This window comes from Python bivittatus, unplaced genomic scaffold (genome assembly GCF_059951505.1).
Source record: "Python bivittatus isolate LINGU-HERP-01145 unplaced genomic scaffold, Pbiv_v1 ctg000440_np1212, whole genome shotgun sequence".
Taxonomy (NCBI): Eukaryota; Metazoa; Chordata; class Lepidosauria; order Squamata; family Pythonidae; genus Python; species Python bivittatus.
The window spans coordinates 1,317,276-1,333,280 of NW_028277063.1; the positions used below are offsets into that span (position 1 = coordinate 1,317,276).

Consider the following 16,005-nt stretch of genomic DNA (forward strand, 5'->3'; position numbering starts at 1 on the left):
TGTGTAAATGGAGCTGCTGTTAAAAGTATGGGTAGTTGAAAATGTGATGGTCCCTAGCTGCTGAATGAGAAATACTACACCCCTCTCCCGTGCTTGGGCAAATCTACCAAACAGCTCTTCTAAGCGAATGTTGTTCATTCTAGCATATAATACCTTTACATTCTAATTATATGAATGTATACTCTCAGGAGATCCAGATGCACTGAGTTGAATGGGGCTTCTGAAATAAGTGTGCACAGGATTCTTGTAGGGTTACACACAGGGATGAAGATCAATTCATTTCAAAGAAGAACATGGGCCAATTAAATGTTGGTCATCTTACCTCACATGCACATACCCACACATTCACACACACAATCCTGCACTGAGATTAGAAAGTGGTTGATTTTTGCATTATCAATTTATACTAGGATTAAGTCATCTGCTTGACTATGGACTCTTCTCTCTCTTTCATGTCCTTCTCCATTGGCCTTGCCTTCTCTAGAATGTGCCAGACGTCCCGCTGACATTGTTTTTCTGATTGACGGTTCAGGAAGCATAAGAAACTATCAGTTCTCACAAATGAAGACATTTATTTCTGAGGTCATGAAGCGTTTCCAAAATACAAATACTCAGGTAACATTAAGAGATCAGACATTGGATGAAAGGATAATATTCAGAGTGGAAATGTTGAGTCCCTCGCTAAAATCTACAGTAGTAATATCATCATGATTCAATTTCTTACTGTACCAAAATATGCTCCTTCTAGTTATGATACTCAGTCTGTGGCATTTTTCCATACTGTGTTTGCTAATCTCTTATAACTGGTATGGGAAACATCTGATATTATGTCCACTTTCATATCTTCCAACAAAAGTAAAAAGAGAATGCTTATGTGCAGTTAAGCCATAAAACTATTTGGTTTGTAAAAAAAACAAACAGCTGCAGAATCTTGTAGGGGACTGTTTCTGAACAGGTTGGTCCATTGGAAAAGGACAGAGATGTAAGGTCACCAAATTCAATTAATCATAGACAGTTTGTGCAGCTATTTGAAGCTTATATTCCTGCACCAATGTATATGACTCACACCACTCTACTCTCCATCTGCCCCATCTCTTTTGTATTTTAACCAGTATAACTTAAAAGAAGCAATATATGATTATTCTACTTTTGTTTAAAGAGTTCATCAGAAATAAGAGTAAATAAAGAGGTTTTGAAAGATTTTAGGCTGTTGTGAGGAATATGCTAGGCATCTCTTAGATAAAGTCACTTAAAATCATGCTCCAAGTTGGACTCTGGCCTCAAGGCAGGTCCTATGAGGATGATGGAGGCTTAGTCTGGCTTGAATTTGATACTGTTAGGCCTGATGAAGTGGGCAGGATTCTTGGAACTGTAGGCTCATCTGCTTGTCCCTCTTGGTTGACTAAGGCTTTCTGGGAAATGATGTGCGATTGGGTCCTGATGGTGGTGAATTTGTCATTGAGAGAGGGGGTACTCCTGCTGATGCTTAAGGAGGCAGCGGTTCGCCCTCTCCATCATCGGCCCAATCATACTGGACAATTTTCATCTTGTCTCCAACCTCCCCTTTTTAGGGAAGATGATTGAAAAGGTGGTTGTGCTACAGCTTCAGAGAATATTGGAGGAAGCAGATTATCAGGACCCCTTTCAGTTGGATTTCACACCTGGACATGGGACCCACACAGCATTGATTGTGCTTGTGGATGACCACTAGTGGGAATGGGATGGAGATGGTGCATCTATCTTGGCTCTCAATCTCTCAGTGACCTTCCATACCACTGATCATGGTATACTTCTGGATTGGCTTCAGGGGTTGGGAGTGGGGGGTAAAGTACTGGTTCTCTTCATTCCTCCAGTCAGTGTTGATGGGGACAGGGAGAGATCTAACCCATGGCCTCTTTTATGTGTGGTGCCTTAAGATTTGACAGTCTCCCCACTCTTGTTCAAATCTATATGAAGCTTTTGTGTGAGGTCATCCAACCACTCAGGGTGAGTATAGGTTAAGTACATCCTCACTTAACAGTCCTAATTGAGAGTGGTAACTCCATTGCTAAGTGATGCGGTCATTAAATGAAACATAACGTCACTGCCCTGCTTAGCGACGGCAGTTCTGGCAGTCCCAATTGCTGTCATTGAGCAAATCCCACGTGGTCGTTAGGCAAGGACCACCCAGATCCAAGCTATTCTTGGAAGAAGGTAAGGGACTGCCTCCACTTCTATTCCCCCCACCTACCTATCTCCCCGCCCCCATCTCTGCCCTTTTGGCTGCCTGCCTGGCCCTGCCCTGCCTGCCGCATGGTGCGTCACTACTGGCCACAGACTTCTTTCACACTGGCCTTCTTTCATGCACCAGCTGGGGCCTTCTTTCGTGCTGGTGCAACTGGGACCTTCTTTTGTGCCAGCCTTCTTTCACGTGCCTGCTGGGCCTCCTTTCGTGCTCTGGCCGGGACCTTCTTTCGTGAAAGAAGGCCCTGGCTGTGCCAGTACAAAAGAAAAACGCAGCTGGCACACAAAAGAAGAACCTGGACAGTGCACAAAAGAAGCCCCTGCTGGTGTGCGAAAGAAGCACCATCTGGCACCCGAAAGAAGGCAACATGAAAGAAACCCCCAGCCGGTAGTGGTATGTGGTGCATAGCGCAGCACATACCTGCCTGTTCTCCCTCAAGCCCACCTGTGACACCCCCCCCCACCCATAGCTCTCACCCACCGGCCTATGGGATGTTCCCATGGTGCATCCCCCACACGTGGCCGGGATGGTGAGCCCAGTGGAGGGGAGGCAGGTGAAGATGACAATGAAAGTCAGCTGGGATGGGTGCAGTGATAGAAGGGGGGGTGGTCATAAATGCAGGCGGGCCCGAATTTTGTTCACGTGACTGCAGGGGCACTGCTACGGCCAGAACTTCAAGGACTGGTCGTAAGTCCATTCATTTGGTGCCATTGTAACATTGAATGGTCGCTAAACGAATGGACATTAAGCAAGGACTACCTGTATCATCAGTATGTTGTTGATTTTTTTTTTTTTTAATCTGCGCTCAGTCGTTACCAACTCTGCAGTGACTGCTTTGGACAAGTCCTTTGCAGTTTTCAAGGCAAGGTGTTTCGGAAGTGGTTTGCCAGAGCCTCCTTCCTAGAGCAGAGCCAGCTGGCGAGCGCAGGAGGCGGGGTTTCCGTTGCTTTGCGCCCTTTTTGGGTGCGCCCGGTTTTTCACGCTTACCAGCAACTGCTCCCAACTCCTTTTTGCAAGGCACCGCCAGCATTTTTCCTCCCACCAGAGAGAGAGTCCCCATTTATCTACTCACATGAGTTTTCGAACTGTTGGGTTGAAAGGAACTGGGGAGGAAACAGGAGCTCACCCTGTTAACGCGAAGGCTGGACTCGAACCGCTGAAGCGTCGACCATTTCTGGCTGGCAACTTTCCGCATCATTAAGCCGCTGCGCCACCGCGCCCCCTATTGTTGTTGTTGTTGATGTTGTTGATACCCATCTTTAAATCTCGGCCTCAGGCCAACTAAGTGATGCTGTGGGAGCTCTGTCTTGGTGTCTGAAGGCTGTGGAGGCCTGGATGAGGGAAAAAAGACTTCAGCTCAACCCTAACAAGACTAAATGGCTTTGGGTTTTAGGGTGTCCCAGATCTGGTAATTTTCCATCTTTAGTTACAGTTAGGGTTGCACTACCCTAAACAGTTGCACAATTTAGTGGTCCTCCTGGACTTGTAGCTCCTGTTTCAGGAACAGGTGGTAGCCACGCCAGGAGGGCCTTTGCACAACTTCATCTTGTGCACCAAGTGCACCCCATCCTGAACCAGGGGGCACTGCTCATGGTCACTTATGTCTTGGTCACCTCCCAAGTGGATTAATGTTCTGTGCTCTACATGGGGCTGCCCTTGAAGAAAATCCAGAAGTTAATTCAAGGTGCTGGTTGTCACCTAAACAGCCCTCCATAGCATGGGGCTGGGTGATTTGCAGGACCACCTCTCCCCAGTTGTTTCTACCTCTTCCAGTAGGTCTGGCAGGGCAGGCATGCTGTGGGTCCCCTCAATTAAAGAATGTTATCTTGGAGGACCCAGGAAGGAGACCTTTTCTGTCACTGTGCCTGCCTTTTGGAACAACGTACCCCCTGAGATTAGATTGGCCTCAACCCTGCCAGCTTTCCAAAAAGTTTGAAGATCTCGATGTGTTCACAACCGTGGGGGTGGGAAGATTAGTTGGATCCCGTGGGTGTTCTTAGTTTATTAGATTGTATTTTTCCTTGGTGGCCATTACAGCTTTTCTTTATTGGTTGATTTTTTGCTACTATTTTGTATGATGTTTTAATGTGTCATTAGCTGCCCAGAGTTCTATGGAAGATAGGCAGCCATATAAATTGAACAAATAAAAAAATCATAGTTTTTTTTTTTAGGAGATAATTCCTAAATTTTAAATTTTAACTTTTATAATTTTAAAAGGAGATAATTCCTCCTTCCCTCCCTCCCTCCCTAGTTTGGCTTGTCCCAGTACTCAGGTACATATCAGGAACACTTTGACTTTCTTCGTTTCAAAAATACCAAGAATTCCGATGCTTTGATTAGACCAATCGAGCAGCTGCGTGGAGCTACGTTCACAGCTACCTATATCCAGAAAGTGGTGTAAGTATTCATTGTTTGGTTCTTTTTAATTTAACACAACATGCTGGCACTTGCTTCCGCTCCAGTCACGTAGCCTAGAGCGCTCATCTTTTACTTGCATTTAAAGAGGATCCGTGCGGGGTTGTCCGCAGGGTGTGGTTAAAAAAAAGCAGACGGGGCTTTGATCACACCATCGCACCCACCATCTTGACTTTTTTGATCAAACCCTGCAGATACCTCCACTTACTTCCCAGAGTTTCCTGGGTTTGGGACCTCATTTGAAATGATTTTCCCCCCCAACTTTAAAAATGCAATTTCATTGTCATTTATGATCCAGAAATGAATGTAAAAGCAGCTCCCATGATTTTCTTTATAACTGGAAAGAAATATTAAACTGTCTTTTGTACTGAGACATGTTTAACAATACTGGACCAATAAAGGAATGAAATAATTTAATTTGTCTTCCACGGGAATATGTAGAGATAATCTGATCAGCTTGAATAGCTTGATCTGGATTTTTTGAAATGAACTAATTTCCTCTTGATCACTCCAATGATTGTTGAATACAATTTAATCCAGGATCAGAAGCAGATCCTGAAAAATCAGAGTACTACTGCCCCTTACCTAGAATGAGAAAAACATACATCTGAAATGGATATACAGGTAGTCCTCACGTAGCGACCACAATTGGGACTGATAACTCCATCACTAAGCAATGCAGTTTTAAGTGAGACATGTGACTGCAATGGACTGACTGACTTACTTACGCTATGGTCATTAAGCAAATCATTGCAGTCATTAAGTGAGACATCACATGACCGCAATTTGCAATTTTACTGCCGGCTTCTCCATTGACTCTGCTGGTTGTGAAGCACACAAATGGCAATCCCATGACCATGGGATGCTGTGACAGTTGTAAAAGGAGGACTAGTTGTAAGGTTCATAACTTTGAACAGTCGCTAAACAAGGCAGTCAGTAAGCAAGGTCTGCCTGTAACTCTTTTTGTTTGCTTTTTGCCAGAACAGGCTGTGATTTGCAAAAAAGCTAGCTCATAATGAAAGAACCAGACCTGAAGATTTGCACAGAAACTATGTTCTTGTTCCTTTAAAATCTCAAGAAGCAGGTGACACCTGGAACCAGGAGCACCTTTGCACAAGTCCACCTGCTACACCAATTATGACTATCCCTGGATCATGATGCCTTCCTTAGTGTCACTTATGCATCAATTTCTTCCTGGAATGTGCTGTCCATAGGGCTGCCCTTGAAGTCCACTCAGAAGCTACAGCTGGTCCAAAACGCAACAGCCTGAGTGGGGTGGTTGCATCTCATTTTGTCCAGAAAATACCAGTACTTTGGGAGCTGCACGGGCTACCAGCTGTCTTCCAGGTGCAGTTCAAGGTGGTAGTTGCCATCTTGGATGCCCTACATGGCTCAGGGCCTGAATATCTTCAGGACAGCCTATTCTCAGAGGTATCTGACCATCAACAATATCTGGAAAGGAAAGTTCCTTCTGGATTCCTACTCTAAAAGAGCGTTACCATCAGGGCCACGAAGGTGGGCCTTTTCTGTTGCTGTCCCCCTTTTGTGGAACAGCATCCTCCCTGCTTCCATCTCCTTCCCATTTTGTTTTAACCAACAAAAGCCGTTGTTCCCTTTCCCTTTATTTTTGTCCCATTAACAGATACATGGAGCAAAGCTACAGTCACCCCTAATTTTTATTCTTAAATAATTTGTACCGAATATTTATTAATTTCTCTATAAGATTTTCACTTCTTTCTTTACATTGCATTCATCTGAGATCAAGTTTTCAGAAATTGGACAGGAAGGAAGGGAGAGGTTCAATTTATTATTATTTTTCTCATTTTTTTTAGGCGTGAAATGTTTCTCCCAGAAAAAGGATCCCGCAGTGGTGCATCTAAAATTCTCATTGTGATAACTGATGGAGAGAAATCAGGAGATCTTCTAGAATACGATGAAGTGATTCCAGAAGCAGAAAATGCTAACATCATCCGTTTTGCTATTGGGGTGAGAACATTAGCAGTACATTACAAGGAAATAAGAGCATGCTATTTCCCTCTGATTGTTCCAACATATAGAGTTGCCACCAATATGAACAGAGGGTAAAGAGGGAAATGTATTATTCATTCTCACTCTATCAACAAAAGGCCTTTCTTCAAAATGTGTTTTTTGGAGTCTGCACGTATAGTGTTCAAGGCAGTTAACAAAAAGTTAAAACAATAGTACTAGAATGCAAATACAATTTGAACCATAATTTCAGAACATAAAAACAGTTAGGCAGCCAAGATGCCCCCAGTTCCATTTAGATGTCAAAAGTCCACTTCATTTGTGTGCTGAGGAATGATAAGAAAAACATTGGCTTTTGGGTATTCTCTGAGCTTGGTTGTTTTCCTGAAGATGCTTCATTACCACACTAGGTAACGTCATTAGTGCATGGTGATGTTACCTAGTCTGGTAATGAAATATACATACGTCGATGAAGTTACCTACCTCGTAATGAAATGTCTGCATGAAAACAACTACGTTTAGAGAACAGCATGAACCCAACAGGTCAGCTATGAGCTACACATATTCTCCACTACTGGATAAAGGAAAAAAAACTGGCCTGATCTCATTGGATAGGGAGCTCAAATTGTGGGAAGTCTCTCGAGTTTCCACACCAAATGGACCACTGAAAATGACAGACCCAAGAGACAGACTTCCTCTGGAGATCTTAATAGCTGCAAGACTTGTAAGGGCAGATGCAGTCTTTTAGAGACGCTGAGAAATTACCTTTGTAGGGTTTATTTCAGGTATTAGGAGAGGAAGGTGATGGAAGGAGGTGATAGAGGCATATTGGAGGGGTAGAATAAACGTATGGGGGGAGTTCATTCTCAACCCAGATTACAGGCCATGGTAGGAAAGAATTAAGGAGAAAGGGGTTCCTCTACAAATGGAGGGAAAGATTACTAACAGGCAAAATGCTTATTCTGAGCAAAGTAACAATGGCTTTTGGCCTTCTCTTTTCAATACATTCTCTATTTTTATTCCCTTATGCCATCTCTGGCATATCACCAAGGTCGGGCAAGCTTTCTCATCAGGATCTGCAAAGCAGGAACTCATTGATATTGCCTCAGCACCCCCTGTGGACCATGTTTTCTCTGTGAACAACTTTGATGCTCTCAAGGACATCCAGAGCAAACTTCAGGATAGAATTTTTGCCATAGAAGGTATCACATCCAATGGGTTGCCTAGAAATAATGCTAAGATCTGGGGCCCAAACGGGTAGTTAAAAGACTGAACCTCAGTATCATACATGATTTATGGAATGTCACCCTAGTCAGAATGCCCAGGAGAGACATGATGACTGCTAGATTCTGGATCCTGATACTCCAGCTGCCATGAGGGACTTTCAGGGCTGCCTTTTATGAGGTATTTTCAGCAACATAGGGAGGAGCAAAGACATAGGTTATCATCTGTCTGTCTGTCTGTCTGTCTATCTATCTATCTATCTATCTATCTATCTATCTATCTATCTATCTATCTATCTATCTATCTTGATTTTGCCAGTTGGAAATATGCTTATCTGCTGTTATTTAACTAGAAGAATATCCATAATAAATATTGACCTGGATCCAGATTTAGACATATTTTGAGTAAAAGCCCATTGAAATGAATGGAATATAAATTGGCTATGAATAAATTGAATCCATCTAAATGGATCTGCTTTCAATATGCCTAATTTTGGCTCTTACCAATTAAGTTGATTTTGAAAAATTCTGTACACTTTTTTCAACATTTTGAAAGTACCTGTTAGAATCTTTAGCTACATCAGAATGTTTCTCGGGATATTTTTGGATATGGATACTACAGTATCAGAATCCAGAATTACCCTGTTATGGACAAATTTCCATCGTCTGAGGGGTATCATGAAATGATAAACAAATAAATATGCAAGTTAATTGGGAGGTCCACATGTTGGGACATCTAGCGCTTTGCAAACAACATATAGCTTTGCAAAATGCATCTGGTTTATCTTTCAGGCACTGAAAGCAATGTCCTCTTAGGCTCATTTCCCTGGACCACCAAGAAGACTATAAGGTGGCAGAGGGAGACAACTTTTGCAAAAATAAGGGGGCTTATTTAATCTAACCTCAGTTTGTGAGCATGCCATTACAGTTTTTTTTCCAGATTTCTACAGTAACACCTTCTGAGTAGAAAAAACTCAGAGCTTAAGTCTCCAGTTTCCCTTCACACTCCATCTTAAGAATTTGGCCATGTAGATTTCACTTTCATCCCCCTTCCAATACCATTTTTTTTTTTGCCTGATTAAGAGATCTAGACAGCTCAAAAGTTTTAATGGTTTTAATGGTCTCTGCATTGGCCTGATTGTCCCCAGACAAGACATTCCAGCCATTCTTTCTGCATTATAACCATTAGCTACCACTGAGCCATAACCTTAAATTGTGAGTCACATCAACCAGTCACGTGGCTGTGTAAGAGGCTTCATTCAGGATATTATCTCAGACAATTTATCATCTTCTAACCATTATTTCCCTCCCAAGATGGTGAGTTTGCAGGTAGGCACAGTAGATGCTCCTGGAGGAACAAAATGGAATTAAGTAATCTAATAAATGCTAAAAGAAATCAAAGCTCAGCTTCATTTCTCTTCCCGTCTTCTTCCATGAAGAGTAAGGTGGAGGACCTATCCTGATATACATTCCTTATGCAAGTCACTTAGGCATTACCAGTAATATGCAAGCAATTCATTCTGGTGTACAGGTTTTGACACCTGCAAGTCTGACATGATTTTTAGGATGTTAACCTTCTTTTTCATTGTCTCTGGAAAGAAGATGTAAAGGGTGAAAGAACAGAACTAAGATGGCAGGCTATCCTTCTGCTCAGCCTGCCATTGCTCTACCATCATCACCTCCCCAAAGCCATTAGGTTGCACCAAAAGACACCAGCACTTGCTAGGCATTTCTTTCAGTCAACCTGATGCCATCTTCTGCCCCAGTGGCACCTCCCCTGTTCCAGGATGGTCCACCTTCTGATCCCCTAGATGCATCTCAGGGACTGAACCTGGCTGAGAAAACTTTGTCTTTCTTTCTACCTTCCTTCTGCAGGTACTCAGTCCCAAAGCACTGGCAGCATCTCTGACTCCTTCCGTTTAGAGATGTCCCAGGAAGGGTTCAGTGCCTTACAGACCCCGGTGAGTCACTCTTACCTCGGATTCCCCAGTGCAAACTAGATTTTGATAAGTAGCAGGTCAGGCTAATGTAGAAACATAAAATAGAGACTTGGGTAGGAAAAAATGTCAGAATTAAATGCCTTTGGGGATGAAGATTAGTGGGCTACCTTGGACAAATGATAGAATGGGCTGTCGCTGCACAGCTTAGTCTATGTGGACTTCAATGTTTGAAAGGAAAATGTGCTGAGTTATGTTTCTTGGGATTCCTGATACCTACAGAGGTAGATGGTTGGATCTGGCTAATCCAGTGTATGGGATTTTTTTTGAATGCTTGATTGGCCCCAAACTTGGTTATTACAGGTGGAGCTATAGAAAAGAAAACTTTCAAAATGCCTTAGTGTCATATGAAAGGAGGAAGACCGCAACCTTCATCTGATGGATATTTTTTTCAACTGATTAACATCATCTCTGCTTTGCTGGTTCTTTTGCTGGTTTAGGATGGCTCCATATTGGGAGCAGTTGGAACCTATGATTGGTCTGGAGGGGTCTTCCTTTACAAGAGCCGTGGTGATTCGACTTTTATCAATATTTCCACCGCTGCTAATGATCTGAAATCGTCTTATCTTGGTAAGAGTCAAAAACAAAGAATTGCTCTAGTCCCATTCTTGGTGGAAAACTTTGGGCAGCTGCTACAGAGTCTGTCTCTAGCTCCTTTGGAAGAGAGGAGACTGCAAAAGGCAAAAATTGGTGTCTCTGATTATTTTCAAAAGTACAACTTGAATAGCTGATGTGGAATGTGGAAGCAAGTCTACAGGCTATATGCTATGTTCATGGCAAGCTTGATGGTCTTGTCATACAGGAATGTGAAGCCACCTTTGACAAAGGGTATCATGAAGAAGCAGGGGAGAAAGCAGGAACTGGTGTTTGGATTCTGCAGAAGACATTTTGAAATGCTAACTGGGACATTGGAGTTGAACCATTTTTGCTCAAAATGTCTTGGACGAGTACAGAACTTGTCTTGCAAAAAATTGTCATCGTTGTCATCATTATCATCATCATCACCCCATCAACACCACCGTCAGTCTGCTGTTTTCCTACTCTTTTCATGGGTCCACTGACTAGATCCCAAGTGGCTTTAACCTGGCAGGTAGTGGTGACCAGCACTAGATAGCCAACTGCTCCATGGTCCATCAACAGCCAATCCATTCCAAAACCTAAAGAATGATTTTGCCATTTTGCGTAATTGTAGGCCCACTATATCTGGGCTGCCAAACTCTGACTGATCACTGCTGTCATCTAAGAGTCATTCAGAGCTTTGCAGGTCACGTACAGCAGGCCTAACGAAAGCGGAATCCCAGCTCCTCTGTAATTTGAGGATGTAAGAAAGGAAGATCTAGGAACTGTTCTTACTGCCATGGACATTCGCTTGTGGCACACAATAGATTACATCAGTCTTGTCCAAACTTGGCCACTTTAAGATGAGTGGACTCCAACTCCTAGAATTCCCCAGCCAGAATTCTGGGAGTTGAAGTCCACTCATCTTAAAATGGCCAAGTTTGGACAACACTGGATTACATCATACAGGCTAATTTTTCTCTTGGGCCAAGCACACCCCGGAAGCCTCTGCATCACGATGGCTGGTGTGGGTCTTCCGGGCTGTGTGGCCGTGGTCTTGAAGTCTTGTTTCCTAACGTTTCGCCAGCATCTGTGACCGGCATCTTCAGAGTGCAGGAGCACAGACAGGAGCAGTTCTCTCTGTGCCCAGGGTGAAGTGACCCTTCTGTGGGTATTTATAGAGATCTGGGGGGGGGGTGTGGGGGGGGTTGGGTTACTGAATGGCTGCTTGTTTTGGAGTCAGCATCTGTGTGTATTTTCCTGGGGATTAGGCAGGGTTTTTTCTTCTACTGAATTGTTAACGAGGGGCTGCTGGGGGTGATTAGCAAGTTCATTGTGTGAACTGTTCACATGTCCTGGTGGTTGGGCTGAGTTCGTTGACCTTTTGCAGGCTGTATTTTTCAGGATTGGTAGCCAGGTTTTGTTGATTTTTAGACTCTCCTCTTTTTTATTGAAACTGTGCTGGTGTTTGTGAATCTCAATGGCTTCCCGGTATAGCCTGGTATAGTGGCTGTTGGTGTTGTCCAGTATCTCTGTGTTTTCAAATAGGATTTTGTGTCCAGTGTGCTTGAGAGCATGTTCAGCTACTGCAGATTTTTCTGGTTGCTGTAGTCTGCAGTGTCTTTTGTGTTCTTTTATCCTGGTATGGATGCTGCGTTTTGTGGTCCAGCCATCGTATGCCGGCCGTGAAAGCCTTCGACAATACATTCATCTGCATCACACTTACTAATTGAGAATGCCTTTCATAAAATTGTAAATAAGTTGGGTGTCCTTTAGAGAAGCTGTGTTCCATCCTCTTGCTTGATCATTCTTGTGTCCTCACCAGGTTATTCAATTCAGGAAGTTCAAGTCAATGGACGGAGAAGCTATGTGGTGGGGGCCCCACGTTACCAACATGCAGGCAAAGTTGCCTGGTTCAGCCAGGAGAAAGGGCAATGGAAGCAAAAGTCAGAGCTGTCTTTAAAGCAGGTAAAAGGGCTTCTGATGACCTCCAGGATTGTTTTGATTGGCGTGTGGTCCATCAACCAGAGAAGAAGACTTCTCTTCTTCCATTGAAACTACATTCCTCAATTCCAGCAAAATACAGTGGTACCTCGGTTCACGAACTCAATTTGTTCTGTGACTCTGGTTGCGACCCAAATTGGTCGCGACCCGAATCAAATTTTCCCATAAGGTTCAATGTAAATACGGCTAATCCGTTCTGACCCCTCCGAATTTGGTCACGACCTGATTTTGGTCGCGTCCCAAATCAAATTTCCCCATAAGTTTCAATGTAATTACGGTTAATCCGTTCTGAACCATATGTTTTTTTTTTTTAAACCGCAAAAATATGAAACAAAATACAGTACGAAGAGAGAGAATGCTAACCTTGCTCGACGCGACTTCTGGCGTGGAGGACAGGAAGGCGGGCGGGGAGGCGGTTATTGCTTGGAGGGAAAGTCCCCCTCCCTACAGGAAGCCACGACCACATGTCACGGGAGGGAAAATGGCCACGGATCCTGTTCGTCACCCGATCCAGCGTTCGCGAACGGAGGCAAAATTTTGCGAACGGAGCTGTTCGTGACCTGAACTGGTCTTGAACAGAAGCGTTCATGACCCGAGGTACCACTGTATTTAAAAATTTCAGGCATCTGAATAAATAAGCCCATCCTAAAGCATTATGGATACCGACTAAACCTCAACTTGTTTGAGTCTCTCCAGATTTAAGGAGAAGTTTGATCCTCTGAATATATAGCCATTCATGACATTGGAGAGGTGCTATTTAAATCCAGTATAAATGTCATATAGTAGCTCCCAAGAAGGGATTCTAAGATGTTGAGCAATAAATCTGAATATTCTTGAGTGGAAGTCCCAAAGAGTTTAAATACTTTATCCGTCCCCAAAGAGTTGAAATGCTGAAATTGATCAGCAACTCTGCCAGGTTTGGCTGCTGCATCTGGCTGATGGGTCCCAAGCTAAGTATGCAGAAAGTTGCTTTCTTTTCTGTCTGTGGCAATGGAGGCTTTGCTGGGACACCCAGTGGATAAGGGGGAAAAAGGAGGGGGCATCAGGCAGGGACATTGGTCAGACTTGGGGATCCTAGGCAAAGGATCATCTTTAAAAAATGGAAACTTTTAAGTCCCCCCAGATTGGCTCGTATTTTGGGGCTGCCCTGTGTGCTGTGGACTTGGACAGAGACAGCAACACTGACTTGGTCCTCATTGGAGCACCGATGTATTATGATGGCACTGCAGGAGGAAGGGTCTATGTTTGCCAAAGGCAGGTAGGTAAAAAACTGGGCTGGGGGCTGGGCTGGGCTGGGCTGGGCTGGGCTGGGCTGGGCTGGGCTGGGCTGGGCTGGGCTGGGCTGGATTGTCTGCTCAGTAATTCTATATGTGTTGCATTCAGAGCCTTGGGACCTTAAAGAATAATATAAGCTAGACTTACATCAACTTTAAAAAACATACTTCATTCATTCATTCATTCATTCATTCATTCATTCATTCATTCATTCATTGTGCTTTCCTTACAAGCAGCTAGGCTGAGCCTAGTTATACTATAAATCCTGAGACAATGTACCAATGTTTAGCCCAAGGTCATTTCAAAATACTAGCCTGAATTGAGAAACAGGACTGTCACAGATGTTGGAAAGTCAAAAGGAGTTGAGAGAGGATTGTGGACATGAACTGAATGATCGGACAGTCCAGCTGTGTGGCGATGTCCCATAGTCCTGGATATTTTGTGTTTCTGGCTGTGTGGGAAGCTAATAATACGGACTGAGAACCAGGCAAGATTAAGACCTCACAGCACAAGCTGAGTTCTGCTAGGCATTGCAGGTGGGAGAGCAGGAGTGGCTGCAAGATGTGGTCAAAAAAGTCAAGATGGCAGCTGCAACAATGCAAAAGAATCTCCACTGATCGTTTGTGCATATTGCAAAGCTTCAATTGCACCATTGCAGCCACCACCTTGACTTTTTTGACCACACCCTGGGGGAGATGAACAGAAATACAAGCTGGGCTGTTATTTTCAATTATGCATTTCCCCCAATTTGGCAGCCGGGAAAGGAGAACTGTGAGACTTGGCAAGGCTAAGGCAGCACAGAATGGGGAAGAACTGATTGGGCGCCCGCCAGCAAGAGGACCAGATAATGTCAGCGGGAGCCATGATGCGTTCTTTTGTCAGGGGGCCAGTTTTCAAAGTGAAGAGGGGAGAGGACTAGCCAAAGTCAGGATGCCCATGTTCAGTGAAGCGAGCAGGCTACCATTATGTGCCTGGTTTCCTCCAGGCACAGTGGCTTCAAGAGAGCATGCTTTCAACACCGTTCTTGTGTCTCTCCCCCCACCCTGTTTCCCAGGGAGAAACATTTTTCTGTGGCAAGGAATTGCAAGGGGAGCCCCATCACCCCTTGGGCCGCTTTGGAACCAGCATAGCAGAGGCAGGGGAGATAACTGGGGATCAGTGGACGGATGTAGCGGTTGGGGCACCAATGGAGGATGAGAATCAAGGAGCTGTGTACATCTTCAAGGGGAAGAGAAGATCTGTCAACCAAGCGTTCAGCCAGGTGAGTCTTCAGCTGCCTCTCTCTTTCATCCCTCTGCCTCTCCATCTTCTTACGCCGTTTCTCTTCTCCACAGCGCATCAGAGCTTCTCTCCTTGCCACCAGGCTGCAGTACTTCGGCCAGGCTCTTGACGGGGGGTCAGATCTTTCAGGAGATGGGCTCCCCGATGTGACTGCTGGGGCTGAGGGACAAGTGCTGCTCCTAAGGTAAGCCTGGTTTTTACAGGGTTTCGTTTAAAGCAGTGTTGTCCAAACTTGGCCACTTTAAGATGAGTGGACTTCAACTCCCAGAATTCCCCAGCCAGCCAGAATTCTGGGAGTTGAAGTCCACTCATCTTAAAGTGGCCAAGTTTGGACAGCACTGCTTTAAAGGCTATCTGTGTGAATGTACCCTATGCAAAGGGCTGAAGTAGACAGTGGCCCGTTTCTAATGAAGGGTGAGAAAAATCGATCTGTAAATTAAAGGAACTCTTTTAAAGGGGTCCCTTAATTTATCGAATCAAAGGAAAGGAAAGCAGTTGGGCCAGGCACAACTAGGAAAGACACGGAGACTTAGGATAGATTGCAGACATTTTGCTACCTAACATGGAAAAGTAAAGCAACTCCTGCATAGAAACCATATTCATTCCACAGAAACACACAAAGATATGTGCAAAGCCAATTTTCTGGGAACTTTTGCTGTGTAAGTTGGCACTCAGGTCAAAGAAGTACAGGCAACATTCAGGCTGGATTATGACTCATAGAATAAAAGTGCTATTTAGTCTTCTCTCAGACTGTTGCTCTTCAAGACTCAAGGGGACACATCTGTTTTTAAAATATTGCATTTTCCTTGCACTCAAAAGGCAGGGAAATGTAATTGCCCACTTTCCCTGCTAAAAAAAAATCTACGCAGGAGTCAGAGGTACCTAATAGAGCAAATCTTGAAGAGCAACAGTCTGAGAGAAGACTAAATAGCACTTTTATTCTATGAGTCATAACCCAGCCTGAATGTTGCCTGTACTTCTTTGACCTGAGTGCCAACTTACACAGCAAAAGTTCCCAGAAAATTGTTTGTGTTGTTTGTGT

The 16,005-nt window shown here is 44.1% G+C and overlaps 1 protein-coding gene across 1 annotated transcript in view; it reads left to right on the forward strand.

Annotated features, from left to right (window-relative positions):
* Positions 1-16,005, forward strand: part of LOC103064159 (integrin alpha-M) — a 45,206-nt gene that overhangs the window by 15,388 nt on the left and 13,813 nt on the right. The window contains exons 6-15 of the mRNA XM_088142579.1: positions 485-615; positions 4,476-4,621; positions 6,472-6,625; positions 7,677-7,827; positions 9,724-9,809; positions 10,286-10,415; positions 12,229-12,371; positions 13,522-13,665; positions 14,737-14,943; positions 15,017-15,147. Of these exons, the coding sequence (XP_087998705.1) occupies positions 485-615; positions 4,476-4,621; positions 6,472-6,625; positions 7,677-7,827; positions 9,724-9,809; positions 10,286-10,415; positions 12,229-12,371; positions 13,522-13,665; positions 14,737-14,943; positions 15,017-15,147 (1,423 nt within the window). The remainder of the gene's footprint in view (positions 1-484; positions 616-4,475; positions 4,622-6,471; positions 6,626-7,676; positions 7,828-9,723; positions 9,810-10,285; positions 10,416-12,228; positions 12,372-13,521; positions 13,666-14,736; positions 14,944-15,016; positions 15,148-16,005) is intronic.